Source organism: Lissotriton vulgaris, chromosome 7 (assembly GCF_964263255.1).
Source record: "Lissotriton vulgaris chromosome 7, aLisVul1.2, whole genome shotgun sequence".
In the NCBI taxonomy this organism is placed as follows: domain Eukaryota; kingdom Metazoa; phylum Chordata; class Amphibia; order Caudata; family Salamandridae; genus Lissotriton; species Lissotriton vulgaris.
The window spans coordinates 33894529-33913209 of NC_141695.1; the positions used below are offsets into that span (position 1 = coordinate 33894529).

An 18681-nucleotide genomic window follows, 5' to 3' on the forward strand; every position below is an offset into this window, starting at 1 on the left:
CACACATGTACAACTTTGCATGATGCAAACATGATGCAAGCCTCTCATATATACACCCATCTGTGAAGGAAGGACTTAGTGGGAATGATGTAAGACTTCGCCCCTGGTTAATTAACCTTTTGTGCTGGTCTTTTAAAGTTAATGGTGAGTCTAAGTATATGCCACAGAGTACAAATAACTTGTTTGAGACTGATCTACACTAATACTCAGACTGGGTAGAGAATGCAGAATGTAAATGCACACATCCATGCTGAGGGCAGGGCCAGTGGAACACACATCTTGTTTCCAACATTATGAATAAGCGTAGAGTTCAGAAGGCAATATTTTGTCTGATGGTGCCATGGTAAGCTGGTCCTTGTCGAGATTATTCGTTTATTCAACTGCCATTCAGGAAAGGTGCTTGTTATGGGTGGGCTAAAAATGTAAAAAGAAAACATAACATTAGGGCTTGGAAAGGAACACATTAGAAGTTATCTGCATCATAAAACATTGCAGGCACAACCTTTTCTAAATTCTACAGCTTGAGTGTTGCATTGTAAACAGGAGCATGTCTTGGGCAGTGGGAAAGGAAGGGTGTTGTTTTCAAATTTCACCTGGGAGGGTGGGGCAGGGTGGGGGGTGAGCTAGAGTTGGGGTAATGCTCCTATGAGATGTTGGAACCCTGTGGATGCAGCTGTATGGCTGTTTTATAATTGGGCACATGGCATTTTATCTCCAAATAAAATTCCTGAATTGTGCTGTCAAATTAACTGTTATGACCCAAATTGATTCAGATTTGTTTTATGCACCAACCCAGATATTCCTGGAGAGGGCCGGCTCTCTAGGTGCACCCGCTCAGTGCAACAAGGACCTGGCAAATGTTTTCAAGGCTGCCTTGAGCTTCCAGCCCTACAATAAGAAACAAAAAATACCAGGATGGTTTTTGTGTTCTTTTGTGCCATGTCACACCCCCACCCCCAAAAAGGCCCGAAAAGAGAACCTTCGATATTACATTTCTCCCCCCCATTCCATTTTATGCTGACACTGTGGTTCCAATTGACAAAGACATATTTGCCGCTGATAATTCATTCCCGTGAGGTGTCCACCAAAGAATACGCAGTGTTTGCTCCTGCATAACTGTACAACACAACATCCTACAATCATGCGATAGTGTACCCCGTGCTCGGGGTGAGGTGCGGCAGGATCAACCATGATTTGCCATGAGAGTTTGTGAATGCCCACCTAACCTGTGAGCTGATGGCCATTAACAAACTCCTCTCTGACCATTTGTCTCCTTGACATTGACTGAGATTTTATACAGCAAAGTAGTGGAGTAAATCGACTTCCAGGGGTGGGAGGGGAACGCAACAGCTCACAATTGTGTGGGTGGAGGAGGGGGGGGGGGGGTCTAGAAAAATATTTTCCCTGGTGAGAAATAAAAATCCAGCTTTCTCAATGAAGAATTGCGCTCTGTGCACAATCTTTAGTTTAGAAACAGTAACATCCACAACTGCTACAAGATTATAATGCTACATGACTTGGCCAGAACGTAGGGCCCGATTCACAGAACTAACTTAAGACAAAACCCTAAACTTACTACTTTGGGTATTCACAGAAGTTAGGATTTTGTCTTCAGTTTGTCTTAAGAGTGACTTAAGACAGACTTAAGACAAATCCTAACTTAAGTCTGTCTTAAGACAAACTGAAGACAAAATCCTAATTTCTGTGAATACCAAAAGTAGTAAGTTTAGGATTTTGTCTTAAATTAGTTCTCTGAATCGGGCCCAATGACTGTAAACGCCCCACTGCCTAGGTTTGTGAATTGCACAAAGTAGTTAATCTGCCCCCGATCACAGGAACACGTGTGTGGTGCAGATCTAAAGGTCTGATGCGAAGCTTGACTGATGGCAAGACCCCCAGGGCCTCATTTATGAAAAGTGACGCATCGCTGGGTGAAAACAGCGATGCGTCACTTTTCACTGCGCACTCCTTACGACATTCCTGATGCGTCATATTTAATGTATGACGCATCATGTCGCAAGGAGTTACAGATACGTCAGTATTTCTGGCGTATCTGTAAGCGCAAAAGTGACGCATTGCTGGAGTGTGTCACAAAAGTGACGCAACTCCAGCAATGCGTCCTTTCACATGGGGAAAGCCCCATGTGAAAGGGCTTGCGTCAGTCTTACACCTGCTGTGAGGCAGGCGCAAGATTTTGCCGCAACAGCGTCCTAAAAGTGACGCAGTGAAATCTCATAGAGTTCACTGCGTCACTATTACGATGCTTTTTGCGGGGGCACGCCCCCTCTGCATACATTATACCTGACGCAGGTATAATGTGGCGCAGGGGTTTAAAAAGTGACGTATCTACCTAGATGCGTCACTTTTTAAATATGTCGCAACGAGGCGCATTTTTTACACCGCTGGTGCGTCACAAAAAGTGACGCACCGGCGGCGCAAAACTGACGCAAGGCCTTCATAAATAAGGCCCAAGGTGTATAGGAGGCAGTCTGACCTCCTCTTTACGTTTTCAAATTAGCGATAGCGACCCTTATATGGCCTTGAGACCCCATTAACAAGTACCTATTAAACATGTACACATTTGTGAAATTGAAATTCATGAAACTTGCATTCCCAATAGCTAGTTGAAATGTATGTGTGTGTTTCTTAGACTTCAGTACTTCCTCCTTCTACGGGTGAACTTTGAGGAAGTTTTGCCACTTCTGGCTCTCAAGTGACACGCCCCTGCGTGACTGCACATCAAAAGACATTAGGAAAGGTTTCTCACCATTAACTTCAATACCAGCACAGTCACAAACAGCCCATACAGGGCACTTTTGGTGATAAGCAGCAGATATGTGAGTTTCCCAGTGTTGGCACTCTTTCGAAATGAATCTGAAATTAGGAGAAAAAAAAACATAGGTGCGATCTTTTGACATTCATTTTCCACGTCATCATTTCTAGTTCTGTGTTGTTTGGAAGGTTCTCTTCACAGAAACAACTCATAATAAAAAATTGAAATCGACATTTAGAGCACATTTCTGACTATTTGTAACGTTCACAAATGTGTCCATTAGCAGAAAAATTAAGATATATGACATTTGTAAGCATCGAGTATTCGATTGTGAATTATTATTAAACCTGTGTGACATCATGTGCATTAGCTATAAATAAAGGATTTTAACTACATTCAGAACACATGGAGTTGAATTAGTGACCTGAAATAGACTCTCATTAACCCGGCGCAGAAAGTGTAACGCCAGTTTTTTCTGAAACTGGACAGACCATTTACACACCCAAATAAAAAAATACACATTTTATTAGATGAGGGATCTTTTTGTCTCATTGTCAGAAGCTGACCAAAACAAGTCTCAAAAACCCAAGTAATATGATTGGATGGTGAAGGAGCTTTTGTGCATTATTAACAAGCGAGCAGAATATTAATTTGCACTCGATCCCACATGTATATGTTAAATGCTACATTTTACGCCTGAAATAAATGTAGTAGGTAAGTGCTTTGGAGGTAAGTACTTTAGGAGTAAGGCTGTATGGTGATTTTAGAATCTCTACTCTGATTTCTTGAAAATGTATTTCTTTTACTGAACCACAGTGACTGCAGTTTCAATACTTCTGCATGCTGACATTTTCTTTATAAATGCCCGAATTTGAGGGTGAACCAGACGATCTTTGGATTCCACTAGGGATGCTGTCTGATTTTTAACTGATTTTGCTGCACATGTGGGACTCAGCCTATTATTGATTATGCCTATCATTGTGTATTGTTCTATTACCAAGGGTCTTCTTGGCAATGATTTATGCACTTGTTCGAAATTTTCTGCATCTGTATTTAATAATTCCAGTCCATCACTCCTTTTGATTTGTGTAATAAACCTTTATAGTTTTCCAAATTCTGCTCTAGAACTCACTTTTTTTAGTCAGTTCTTTATTTGCCTGTATTTTTAATGCTGTTGTGTACCTTGTCTCTGGGACACATTGACTCATGAAAATGAGGTTAACACCGTCCTCGATCCACCCAACGAGTGGGTCTGCTTTTCAGGTACAATATTTTAGGAACTCTGTACACCCACACATGCAAAACTCAGAAATGTTTTTGTGATTGCCAACACAGGGCACCAGACTCCATTCTTGTGGCCTGAAAAGAAAGTGAAGGAGCCAGAAGGGGAGAAAGAGAGCATCCCCTGACCCCTGTGGCTCATTTGTGTGTGAGCCCCAAGATGATCACCCGCAAGGCAAAATGTCAACAAAATATATTTTATTGCAGCCTTTGCGATCCTCAAACGTCGTGCTGCAAACTAAGGTGCAGGGTGGGGATTTGAACCTCGTTTCATGGTTCTTAAACCTAAAAAATAAACACAGGAAATAGCCTTTCTCCTATAGTCATGCCTGGGAGTGTTGGGTGCAGGGTGTGTCACAGGCCAAGCCTTGCAGTAAAGCCCTGATGCAGATAGTGAATGATGGTGTCCAGTGAGGTTTGGTCATCTGTGGTGGTTGGCCGCAGGACCTGACCACAGGACAGACCCTCTAGTCCACCCTGCTGCACATGGCCAAGCAGCATATGTACCAGGGGTTGTCTGCCTGCGTGGGTTGGGTGGTCCTTGTGGCCTTGTGGCAAGCATTTGTCTTCCAATCTCACAAAACATGGCAGAGTCCATGTACAGAGGGTTGGTCAGCAAAAGAGATTGCATTTTTCTAGCCCAGCCCCTTCACCAACCCCGCTGTGCAAAGCCGCCCGAGTACTCAGCAGGGGGTGATTATGCAGGAACGGCTGGGTGCAGACCCTGGTCGAAGGCCTGGGCAGCTGATTTAGCCAGCCACAGGTGAGGGGTTGGGTTGTAGACTTGGTCAAAAGCTGTGAGCAGCAGAGTTCACTGCCTGGGTGTTTGCTAAGGGGGAGTTCATGAGCATTGCATTAGGTGTGTTGTGAGCTGTGGCTTGCTTGGCTGTTATGCCGGCTTCTTGTAAGTGTACTCTTTGAAGATTGGGTTGAATTTCATTTCAGTGAAAGTTAATTTGCAACACATTTTTTACTTGTGAACAGCTGCAAAGAGTTGGTGCATTCTGGTCTCACACCTGATTAAAAAAAAGATATGTATTTACTCACCAGTAGTTGCACCGCAACCTGAGGAAAGAGAAAAGAACATAAATGAACACACACAGAGCTTGCCATTTCTTCCAGAGACATTCGTTGTTGCTTTAACCGCATCGCTGCGGCAGTTATTTTTCCGCTACGCTGCTTTTTTCTAAAAGCCGCGTTAGATGACGAGCTCAGCTCGTCATCCGCACACGCCCCCCGTGGCTGATGACGAGCTGAGCTCGTCATCAGCATCAAAGGGGTTAAAGGCTTTAAAGGGTATATGATGGCTGACTTGGAAAAAGGGACTCCAATGAATGAAGGGGAGGGGCCACGCCTCACATTAGTGCTTTCTTCCAGGTTTTAGTAGAAAGACAGACTTGCTGTACCCCAATAGAGCCTGACCATGTGTAGGGCACAAGAGACTAAATAAACCACCACACCGGCTGGAAAATGCAGCGTGAAGGGTAAATTAGTGTTGAGTGGTGTTTACAACACACAACTTGTTGTGATGAGTTTTTCCACCCAAGCCCATTGGTCAGCTCCACCTCACCTGATAAGGTTGCCACATTTCTGTGAAAAAATACTAACTTTACGCACTAACCATTGCGCTGTGGTGCGAGATTGTGTATGATGTGCGGGTGGCCTGCTTCTGTGCCAGTGCATGGAATGATAACTACGGGAAGACCGATCGTAGTATGGAAGGCTTGGCACTGGTGTTTTCCACTTGTACAACACAGAGCTGCATATTTGGAGCCTCACTTATGGAGATTTATTGTAGGGTAGCACAGAAAGTCATTTTGCTGTGCTGCTCTATGCCAAAGCAAAAGGGCAGGAATGCACTGTATTTATCCAATATGGGGCATGCCTGTCCTTTAACTCTGCGCTGGTGCTGTTATTGATTCCTAGCACCAACACCGTCACCTTTAGTGCGTGTGTGCCTGTGTTGGCAGCAGGAATATTGTGTGTGCAGGAAGGGGCGCCTTGCTGCACAAAAAGAATCCTGAGAGATGTTTTCCTCTTTCTACATGTGCTGCTGAATGCAGTCCACAAGGAAAAAGCAATAAATGAGGATAAATAAAGTATTTCTCCTCGGTACCCCTCACCTCGGCAGGCGTAAGGTTTTGTCCCATCCTAGTGTTTACAAGGTCTTGTGAATCTAGGAAAGCATCAAAATCTATGAGTGTTTGTGGTAACGCACACCGCAACGGCCATTAAACGCCTCCTTGATGCAGAGTAAGACAGCACAGCCCTTTGTGCTGCAAATTATCAAGCCCATTATCGCCGCATTAGCGGCAATTTCCTGCCGCAAGAGCGGCGATAATCTTCACTCCGTTACTTGATAATATGCCCCTTAATTTCTAATGTGCTCACTTGTGTACTCACAATAGTGACTGAAGTGGAAAAAAAAGGAGCCTCATTGTTCGCTGCTGCTCAAAGGTACAATAAAGGCTTCAAGCATTGCGATATAGGGCAAACAGTTTAGTGACAAAAACACCTACTTTAACCACAAGCACAAACAAGAAAGACCATTGTTGTGTGTTGATTTGGGGCACTTTGGTTCAGCCATTTTAAAGTTAAAAGTGAACAACAAATGTCTGCTGTTCATGTCCACAAAATTGTTAACATTTTCAAGAATAGTGGGAAACGCCTTAAATGCAGTCTCCAGCAAGTCTTTTTGAACTGTTAAATTTCCTGTCTCTTTACATTTCGAATAGTTGGCAGCATTAACAACCGCACCCCCCACCACCACTGCCAACACCAAGTAAATCTTAACTACAGTATTTTACACGAACAACTGTGATAATTAATCAACTGCTCAGATAGATCAGGATTTGAAATCCCACGTTAATCATGCAGCCATCTGCCTATGCGCTTTGATGTGATGCCCTAACGCAACAGGGCAAACACACTCCATTTTTTAAATTCACACGACAAATTCTTATTAAATTATGCAGTCAGAATACCAGGGTCTAACTGGGACAAAAAAAGCCCTGGCACCAAAATAAAAGTGGCCCACCTTAGTGAACCAGATAGCTAAAGAGGTGGCCGCCATTTGCAAATCAAGTCAGTTGCAAACTTGTATGGATATTTTGCTAGGGATGAGAGATTGCATGGATTTGTGTTTGCTCCGGGCAATGGTTGTGGTAATGTCAGAGAAATCAATAATAAAGACTGGTCCACCTGGCAATAAACCAGGCCAAACATTGCACAAGAAAGGGTTCGATAGTCTAGAACTGAACTCTTAAGGTCTAAGAGTTCAGTTATCTAGTATCACTTAAGATGGTGGGTGATCTGCACCCAGGTAAATTAGTGCGTCCCTGGCATCTCATAGATATGTTAGGAGGAACCTCACCCACAGGTACCAGCAGGGACGCACCAGTTTACCTGGGTGCAGATCCCCCGCCATTTTAAGATCAGGGCTAACGGTTTTATGGTATAAACAGGGAGCCTTACTTAAGATATACTGAGACCAGATAACTGACCTCTTAGACCTTTAGAGATCATTTCTAGACAGGAGAACCCTCTCTTGTGTAACGCGGGTTCTATTCAGAGAGGCTGTGGGTTGCCCCTTTCTATCTTCTCACTTCCTCGGGGTTGTTTATTTATATGAACAAGGCCCTCAAGCTGCTAAAAAACAGGCCCCCACACTGACCGGTGAGACCAGCCCATTGGGCACAGCCTGATTGCCCTTCATGCCAGTCCAACCCTGAATCCATGAGGCCAACACATCAGAGCCGTCATCAAAGGATCTTGACAATTCTTCATTTAAGGAAAGTTCAACATTGTGGTCACTGTGAGCAATGTGTTTTACTTGACAAAAACAACGAATCCTAGTGCTTGTCTCAAATCTCTTGGATATATTCATCTTTAAAGTTTCATTCCTGCCCCCTCGCGTCTTACCCTCTCTGCCTTTGGTCTCCCTGGTGAAGTTGTCATTTGTGGGTTGGAAGTACACGCAACAGCTGAAGATAGTTTGAGGGTTCATCCACTCCTTCTTCGGGATCCTGAGCCGGCTGCTCAGGGAGTACATCTTGTCGCTGCCCCGGGTGGGCTGGTCATCGGTCTTCACCCCTTCCGTCCTCTCCACCCCGTTTACTGACCAGCTCAAGACCACATGGTCAGGGTAGAAGTTGGTGGCCAGACAAACCAGCGTGGCGCTGCCTCTCTCTTTCACCTCCTGCGGCGATGGGTCGAAGAGAGCCACCTTTGGTGCAGTGATTTTGAGTCCATCCTCTGAAAAGAATAAACAAAACTATTTACTCATGAATTGTTGTTTCCCTGCAGAGCTGAGCTCAGACATTCTTCTTTAGTGTAGGTTTGGGTTTTACGTGTAATAATCAAACTTTTGTGATTCATGATATTTAGAAAATAGGTAATTATAGGAAACTTCTGTCACACATGAGAACTGTGAAAATTGAAATGGTGTGTGTCTTCACCTACTCATGCAGTGATTTTGGCAGCCTTAACAGAATTGGAAGATAGTACCCCAAACTTCTCAAAGTTATGAAGTTGTTTTGAAGGAGTAAAAACCTGCAGGAATGCCCGGACGCACCCAAAACGCCAGTTTGTGCAGAAAAGTTTTCTAACAAAGTGGTATAAACTCTGCTTAAAGTAGAGATACGTGAACTTCAGAAATGTTACCACTTTGTGAACTTCCAGAAACATAACCTTAGAGAAGGGAAACATCCTTTACAACGCGGTGCCACGCAGCCGTTACAACGCAACTGGATGGCGCTATAACCTATGGAATAGTAATATTTACTATTCCAACACCTTCCCTTGTGTACGTAGACTGGTGTTGGAATAGTAAATCTTACCATTCCTAAGTCCAGCGTCCTCCAGCGCAAGTCTTTGTAACGACTTGCGTTGTAAAAACTTTGATGTATTATTCCGCGATAATTTTGATCGCTTTGTTACATCACATATTCTTAGCGAACTCAGCAGGCAGAAATCGAACTTTGCACCTGTATCCAAAACATTGGCTGTAGGAAGTGAAGCTTTGCCACCTGCAGTTGTCCCAGAAGGCATCATTTCTTATTGATAAATGGGGCCTTCTAGGTGTCACCTAATTTCCGAGCTATTATCAATTGGTGCAACGTCGCAATGACCAAACACCTCTTCACATTGAAAAGCTCGCTCAAGCAATTACTTCCATTAAGATTCAGACAGGATCATGTATGTAACTGGGAGTTTCTCATGTTCAATCAGCAGTCGCACACACTCAAACTGCTGCAAGTCCACTGCTGTGTGAGAAATGGTAACAAGAACAAAGAGATAGAAAGTCCTCATTTGTCTTGAAATATAAACTTTCACCAACTCCCCGTGAGGGTCCCTCTGCTTCCGCAGACATAAACGCTGCAGAAGCTCATGGATTTGCCACCTATCAGCATCATTTTATTGAACTTTGGTTCATGCCTCGTGTTTGGGTTTTCTAGCATGTTCTGCGGTTCAGTGTATGGATGCAGTACAGAAGCATTGTGTTGTATCTTGTTCTACTTGTATTTTGTATCCTTTGCTCTGTCCCTTTAACATCTGCATTCCTTTTAGATCCTTCATTGCTGATGTGTTCTTTCTCTGTGCTTGGTGCGGCAGTTGCCTGCTAACCTGGAGAGGGACACCAGCTGATCTCTGTAGCTCATGAATAAATATATTATATCCCTTTTATAACCCTCTAGTCAACGTTGTATCTTTCCCCTACATCACAATGCAATGAACTACGGCCCTTCTGACTATTTACAAACTCCAGCCCAACATTTGCAAAAGAATGTGTAAAGACTCAGGGCCTCTCTCTTTTATGGGATTTTTGCATAGTGCAGCACAGTAAGTCACCTTGCTGCACTGCCTTACACCCAAGTGAAAGGGCAGGAATGCACCGTGTTTATGCAATACGGTGCATTCTTATCCTTTCTCTTTGCATGGGCGAAGTTTTGGCATCCTATCGCCAACGTAGGAACCCTTGCACCATGGCGCCTCCGTAGCATGCAGGATTGTTTTTGTTGAGGAAAGGACACCTTCCTGCACAGAAACTATCTCAAGAGGCGTTTTCCTCTTTCTATGGGTGCAGCACACACAGAAAGAGGAAAACAATGAGAAATAAAAGATATACCTCCTTGTTGAGACTCACCTGCGAAGGCATAAGGATTTGGCACTTCCCAAGTTTACATAACTTTGTACATCTGCGGCAGCTTCAAAATCCATGTGTGTTGTGTGGAAAAACCCACCGTAACGGGCATGGAATGCCTCCCAAGCGCAGAGTAAGGCGACGCAGTGATTTGCGCTGTGTTGCCTTACTCAAGATGTATGATGCCGCTCGAAGCAGCGCGGGGTGGCTTCATAAATCTGATTCAGAGCCCTGCCTCACGCATGTACCACTTTACATGATGCAAAAGTGATGTAAGCCTTTCATAAATAAGCCCCTGACACTCTTGTTACGCAACACAACTGCTTGCAGAGTGCTCAGTGTTACAGTCTTTAAAGTACCGCTGGTGCCACTACCGAACACCAATCCAGGACACGCATGCCCTATAAGTCTGTGCCTCTTTGGAATTCATGAGATGAAAGAGGACCCTGAGAACACCCTGTCACAGAAGGAGCTCCAAACATGCACTGCGCTGTCTTCGATGGGGAGTTTCCCATCTAGAGCCGCCTAAGTGTCACTGTATGTAGGTAGAGCACCGATGGACAAGTTGGTATCAAATCCTAGATGAAGCCGTCTCTGCTCAAGGGACATTAGGTGCCCGGCCGTGGTCATCTTCTGTGACTGAAGACCCTTTCACACATGGCAGTGGATAGTGGACAGATTAAGGTAAATAGTGTGTCACTGCAGAGAAACTCAGCGAATTTATATGCAACATTAATACAAATAAAGATATTGTCATCAGAATACTGACGTCTCAGGAAAATTGATTCTCCAGTTGAGGCGAGCTTTGACCCTGTCTAACCCTCATGCATTTTCATGGGAACTCAGTGTTCTGTCACGGCAAATTCTAGACATTTAGACATTTTGAAAAAAATATTTACCTGACGGGACAGGTGTAGGGCCACAGCAAAGGGCTTCATCCCTTTTTCAACTGTAATATTTATATATATATGTAACTCAAGGAACTTTTATTAATTAAGTAAAATCCCATTTTGCTCTTCCACTAACTTCAACCCAGTTTCAAATTAGCTTTGGCCATCAGTCAACATCAAGTCAAAATAAGGTACTTTGGTATTTTGAAAACAATCCCATGACAATATCTTCATTACAAACGTGTGTACTAAACAATAACAATAATTAAATCCTTAAACAAGTTCATCCTGCAGCAGGTCAGCACTATCAATGGCCGAGCAGCACATCATGGAGGGTTTGTCTATGATATGGGAATTTGACCAACAACATCTTACAATCATAAGACAAGGTGACCAATTCTATACACTTAATAATTGTAATCATTAAGATAATATGCGTGCAGACCATCAAGGTGTACAGACATGACCAAAGAAAGATGCATTCTGGAAGTGACTTTCCTAAGCCCACTTTACCATCACCTTAACCTGTGGTACCTGGACCAGGTCACTATGGTGGACCTTCTCTCTATGCTTTGCAGCCGCAGCCAGAACGTGCTCACCTGCCTGGCAAGCCATCAGGGGTGGAAGTCTTAAGAGGGTCCAAGCTGCTGGTCTGCGGCACATTATATAAATATCCCTAAACAGTTATACAATAAATCTTTCCCTCATAGGGGTGAAAAACGTAATATAGCCTTATAGCCCGCCGTAGCGGGCTATACCGGCTATTAAAGGGCAGAATGTTCTAACAAATTAAACAAAGGGTTCTCAAAGCTTGAGGGGATATAAATCCCCTCGAGCTTCGAGAAACCTTTGTAGAACATTGGAATGTTGCGCTGCGGGCCTTTACCGGCTCGTAGAAGCAGGGAGCACTCCATTGTCTGCAATGGAGCTCCCAACATTCCAATGTTCTAATAAAAAAAATAAAGAGTGAATGTGGCTCCTTAATTGAAAGAATTTATGATCCTTTTCAATTTTCAAGGATTTTCTTTGGCACAGCTGTGTCCCACCCTGTGGCAGTTTATGCAGACATACACATTTTAACAATTAAAGAACGATTGCACATGTAACCCATAGTTTTTTCCAATTTCAAAACACTGGACGTAAGTGTTTCCAGAAAATAATGATCACTCCTTTTTCAAGTGTCTTGCTTCGCTAATGTAAAATCTTCCTCAGAAATTTGGTCATGACGTGTGTTTGACCCATCTCAGACTCAAATGAGTTGTATGTACCAATTATGTAATCAGATATATAATCGATCCATTTATACATTTTCCCTTTTTCTGCATTGGGTCTGGGTGCTATAACTCACTTTTTCCACCCAGCAAAATACATATTTTTGAAAGCAATAAAAAATACCCAAGAAAACACATTGCAGATTTGTGACTGCAAAATGTCAGGAACGACTGTGACCGTCCTGGAGGCAGCTCCTGTGTTTTGCTGTGACATAAAATGTGAAATATACATCAGTCTGACCGAAAGCATCTTTAGCAGCTTCATTCTGGCGGTCTGCGTGCTTTTCAACCCAAGCCAGCTGCATTTGAATGTGTCTAACAGATATTCTTCCTTCACATATCAGACAAAGATTCAACAAATATCTCGGGGCCAGAGAATAAACATACTTAAACTTTGTCAGCCCATGACGAGGGATATACTCTCTAATCACCCCTTTGAGGCCAAAACGAGAAAATGCGTTTCAACACTTTTTCCCATTTTAACAACATACAGAAAAAAAATCATATTTTCAGAACTGCACATGGGCCGCTGAGGAGTTCGTGGAACATACTTCATAACAGCTTCCTGCACTTATAAAACCCACTGCGGAATGACACTTTTAAGGTGGTCAAATTTCCAAATACATTTACTTTCAGCTTTCTAATCGTCATTGCATCATTCTGGCAAGTCATCTAGGGGTTTGCAAAACTCATTCTAGGGTGGAACTGCTGCCGAATGAGTGTGATATCCCTCTGGGACCCTCAAAGCCAAACGGTGGTCTTTACTATAGACATGCCATCCCATCACATGTATGACATGGAGCCTCATACCATTAGAATCTAGAACCATCTAGAAGACATTAGATTGTAGACTAACCCCAGCTAAAGGCACAACTCGGGGCATCGAGAACATGTGAGATGGCCAGGAGAACAGTCCAAGGGGATTGTCTTACCGAGAACGGTGAGCTTGGTTCCTGCTCCGAAGTGCTGCTCGCTTGCGAAACACAGCCACAAGAGGCTGTTACAAAACTACAATGAGACAGCAGGGGCTGTAGTGACCGGGCTGGACATCACATGTGTGTGAGAAGCTAGCGTGTGTGCAGTGACCACACAACATGAATCACAGTCCCCATATAGATTTGTATGTGGCACCGTCTTTCAATACTTAAGTCAGCTCATGATATAATGTGACTTCATAGTCAATGTGCCACAGTAACTTTACAATCATTTATGTTAACCTGAGGACATTCTTTCCCTTAGTTCATTCAACGGCACTGTACTGTGACGCAGTATCGTCTATACCCGCACGGACACTGGCCATCAACATATAATCAGGATTGTCACACATTTCCCAGTAATACATGCCTTCCAGTTAACTTCCAACTCCCAAAGTCCTTATTTAGCAAACTTGAAAATTTCTGTTTGACACCCCAAATGCTCTATGCATAACCTATAATGTGTCCAAGTCAATGCTCCAGGTTCCTGTTGACATATTACAAGTGATTGCTAATAATTACATTCTACAAAATGTGATTCATAAATCATATTTCTGCAAAATTTCAGCCCTACTTTTGCACGAGATACAATGTAGTGAACATAACACCAGGTCCATTTGAAAACATTCTCTCAATAATGTCAGCAATTTAGCAGGCATTACAGACAACAGATGAATAAGAAGCCATCTCATCAGATGTTGAGTCTTCTCTGTTGCAGACTTAGGTCTTCCCAGCTTCTGTTGGGTGTGTTTTTCATAACTGTTTCTTTGCCTTTTAATGTATGTGCCATTTTAGTTCTTTTCACTAGCTGGGTTCTTTGCTATTTACACAAAAATCTTTCTCTTCTCCGACTCTTCTTGATAAACTGTCTTTTGTGATTGTCTCCAGCACACTGGTCGCATCACCACGACTCCTGAAGAAGACACATCCTGTACTTCTGGCCAGACCTAATGCAATGCCCCCATTTCTACCCCTCGGCAAGTCTACTCAAACCAAGACCCTTTCCTGTTTTATCCAACTTGAATATAGCTCATTCCCTGAAGTTATAATAAATATAACAAACCAGAATTTAGGAGAAATTATGAATATTTCAAGGAAACACATTGTTAATTTACCATTAAACTTTCATAATAATGTAATTTTTCTTACCTAAAACAAACAGTTTTGTACCAGGACCAAAGTAAACTTCTGAGTAAGTACACAGTGACATACTTACAGCGCAATACCGGGACACGGGCCTCCGCTCTCGGTTCTGATCCGCCATTTTTAATGCAGCGGAACACGCTGAAGAACCACATTCAAGCATTTCCTATTTAAAAACTACAATTTTATTTAACTATTGCATCTACGTCAAACAATTCACAGACGTGAGACCCTCACACTACCACCATGACATCCATGAGATCTAACCAAGGAAAACTGTGCAAATCAACAGAGATGATTTTAAGTGGAAATAACTCATTTTTTACTATGAGCTGACTGCTGAGGGCAGGTCTGTACTTTTGTGGACAAGATTGCACCAGACTGAACAATAACACAAAAGTCTCACCAAGTACGCTTAGCTTGGTCCCTGGGCCGAAGTACAGCTGAGTGTTCCACACAGAGTGACACGGCCTGTCGCATTTTGTTACATAGGTTTGCATCAAAGGAGTCCTAAGGTTTTCCTTTTTTCAGGTTTGTTACAGTGTTTCTGGACTAAGCTAAAACCATGAGTTTCTGGGTACTCTTTTTAGACTCAAAGTTACAAGTTAATTTAGAGCGATACGGTTGTGTGGCTCTGCTCCACATGTGCATGACTAGACTATCAATGCAAGTTACACCAGATGTTTCACCAGAACAGCAGAAAATATCAGAACCTTAAGACAGAGGAGGACCTATGAGGCTACCTGCATTACAGGAGCCAACCGGTTCAAACTAAGAGCAGAGGGTTGAGGTGTGAATGCTGTCAAATATAATCATGTGAAGGGTATACATTTTATAAAGACCACAAATAACGCTTAAGCGACAAATTTCAACAAATTACAATAGATCATTAGCAAGAATGATAGAGATGAAAAGAGAAAACTATTTTTTCTCTGCTACTCACGCAAGACTCGCAGCTGGGAAGCTTCACTGAAGTTTAAAGGGAGCCATAAAAATAAAAGCAGCAAAATCGGTGCGCGTGAATCTCAAGGAAGGCGCAGCTCTGCTTATAAAGAATAAGCTAAAAAAAAGAAAAACCAGAAAGTGGAGCTTACAATAAATACTCCAGCCGGGTTCCTCTGTTCATAAGTGAGTGCTCTCAAGGGAGTGTTTTTGTAAAGGCACCCCATAGGGCTGTACCACGGTGCCCCCTTTCCCCACGGCATTACAGTCTCATACAAAAATGGCCCCTCCCCCGGCCACACCCCCCATAAAGGGTCCCTAGAAGCTTGTGCACCATTTGTGCGGCTTCTGCCTCTGCACCTAGTCAAGGTACGCTGCAGCTGGCAGGGACTTTGGTTACAGGAAATGGAACATGTTGTTAAATACGTTACAGGCTTGATGTAGACATTAGTAAAAAAAAAAACAGTCAGGTGATGCAAAGCCCTACAGGAAGCCTTCTGGGCGCAGTGTGGGGCATATCAACAACAAACTGTGATAAACATCACAGAGCGCACATAGCGCGAATTTGTATAACGCCGGCTATCGCCGGAATTAATCACAGAGATAACGCGTTATTATCAACGTTTATCTCCATGGCGATAAAAATTCCAGCGATAGCGGCGTAATGAGGGAACATCGCTGGAAATCCAGCGATGCAACTACAGCGCTAAGGGAATCCTTGTTAATAGGGAGTTGTGGATTTAGGCTTAGAATACACCTCCCTTTATAAATATAGCTGTCTGACATTTTTCAGACGTTAGCTGATGGCCATAACTGCGGTTAGCGACGATTTTTATGTCGCTTTGGGCATCAGGGTCCGGCTTGATGATGCCGCGATGTGCGGTTAGCAACTTTTCCAGGGTTGTTTTCAGAGGGGACGCCTAGGGACCGCCTACTTTGCATGTCATTAGCGATAAATATTGCTGACATGCAAAGCGGCAATGACACAGGCGCTATTGCCAGTAAGCCGTCGCTAACAGCTGTTAGTGACAGCTTGCTGATAGGGCGATAAAAATATTGCAGCTTTAGCGGCAAAAAGGGCCGCTAATGCGGTGATATTGCCCTTGATGATATGCCCCTGTGTTCGGCTGAAACCCTCAGTCAGACACTTGCATCCGTAAGATACAAGAAGCCATACAGAAAGTCGCACAGGATGTCCTGTTTCATGTGTGCACTACAGGAAATACGTGTCTGCGTTTGTATTACTTGTAGTTTGAAAGCCCTTGGATCACAGAGCTGAAAATAGCCTCAAGGTGCTACATGAGACCCGTTGGCTTTAATCATAAAATGTTTTGTGTACCTCCCTTCCATTTAGGTGCAAGGTGGGCTGGAGATCCGAGGGTTCTGTTCACTTAAGTTTCACTTGGGGTGGTTCAAAGATTCGTTGGTTCTAGTTTCTTACATGTTTTGAATGAATACATTTCGCTTGAGTGCACAGCGGTAGACGAGAGCTGGGGCTCAATGCACAAATGCTTGTGCAAGCCTGTGCTCAAATTTGGTGCAAAGCAGCACATGAGATCTGAGGCTGGGAGTCAGACAAATGTTAGTGCATTGGAGCTTCTATTCAGTGCCAGGCAGCACCTGAGATCTGAAGATCTCATTTTCACAAATGTTTCTCTGCACTTTTGTTCATTTATTTGCAAAGAGGGTGCTAAGATCTGGAGGCCGCGGTCCAGAAAAGGGTTTGCACCCCCCAAATTCCCTATGGGTGATATTGTTACATGAGACCTGGGGATGTGGGTTCACTCAGAGGTTTCTATACACAGAACGTCTTCTTAGTAGCAAGGTGAGACAGAAGACTTTGACACAAGTAAAGTCAGAGGGCATCGATTTAAAAGTGATTTTGCTCTCTCAAGTTCCACTTGGATGGAGAGGAGTGCTTTGGATTTGGAGGCGCTGTTCCCTGAGGGTTTTGCACACCTCCCTTCCATTTAGGTGCAAGTTGGAGATCTGGGGGACTGAATTCACAAACTTTTTCGCACACCTGAGTTACACTCAGTCACAAAGTGGTACATATGCTGTGAGAAGCTTGATTCACATAATCTTTACACAGCTAATTTCTACTTAGTTTAGTAAAAACAACAATTTACAGGAGTGAGTTTAATGAAGGTGGATAATTTAGCCTGAGGTGAAAATTTGACATTCGTAAATGAGGGAGAATGGGTGAGATGTGGGCTTTTTAACAGTGGCACAAATTAGAATCAGTTAAATTTCACATACCTGAAATGTGTGCGCGTACGTATAGCCATTATAGGTAGTCTTTCACCTCGGAATAGCCACACATGTTCCTCTCTTAAAGGAAGGAGTATGAGCCTCAAGGTGGGAAAGGGGAAGGAACACACATGAGACTTAAAAATAGGGATTTGTTGGAAAATGGCCTTCTTAGCAGGGTCAGTCCCAAAGCTATTGCCTTCCTCCTCCAATTTTTTACTGAATTCTTTTTAGTTGTCCTTAGAACTCTGAACACTTTACCACTGCTAAGAGGTGCTAAACAGAGCGTGCTCACACCCCTAATCATGGTAATATTGGTACGCCCCCAATTGGAATATTTAACTTTATTGTAAGTCCCTAGTAGAGGGCACTACATGTGCACAGAGCCTGCAAATGAAATGCTGCTAGTGGGCCTGGATACTTTTGCATTTCTGTGATGGTGGCGGCTCACAGTAACTGTTGGCACGCACTACTTTAATAACACTTAAAAACATGGTTTCATTTCAAGGGAAGGAGTGATGCTCAATCACTTTCAATTTGCATTGCAATGGCATCGCCTCGAAACGAGTTTTGCACCCTATGGATTAAGTTGAAGACTGAATAAAATGTTAAAGATTACAAGTTTGTTTATCACCACGGAGACAGTGCAAGCACGAGCTGGAATGAAGTGCAGAAGCATTTGAACATTATCATCACCAGTTTCTCTGATTTATGGGGGGTCACATTGGGGGTCGTCTTTTTGTATTGTTTTGGTAATAGTCTAGTGCAAGGGTAGTTAATTTCATCCACACTGTTTTTGTCGTTTGGGTTTAGTAATTTTAATTGTAACATTGTCATGCTTAGTGTTTCTGCTCGTTTTTATTTCATAAAGTTTCTTAATACTCATGTTTTTTATATTGGCACATAGCATTTATTTGGCAGCATGATGGATCTCAGTTTAATTACACGGTGTAATGGATTTAACAGGTAGCATTTTGTTTTGAGCAGCGAGCTCACTTTGGTGCTTTGTGGGAAT

At 43.2% G+C, this 18681-nt stretch overlaps 1 gene segment (V, D, J or C); it reads right to left on the reverse strand.

The window, feature by feature from the left end:
• Positions 1-278: 278 nt before the first annotated feature.
• The window catches only part of LOC147700602 (Ig mu chain C region membrane-bound form-like), a 197787-nt gene continuing 179384 nt past the window's right edge, over positions 279-18681 (reverse strand). Inside the window, 4 exon segments of the C gene segment in view lie at positions 279-414; positions 2768-2874; positions 5102-5119; positions 7976-8308. Coding sequence covers positions 388-414; positions 2768-2874; positions 5102-5119; positions 7976-8308 — 485 coding nt within the window.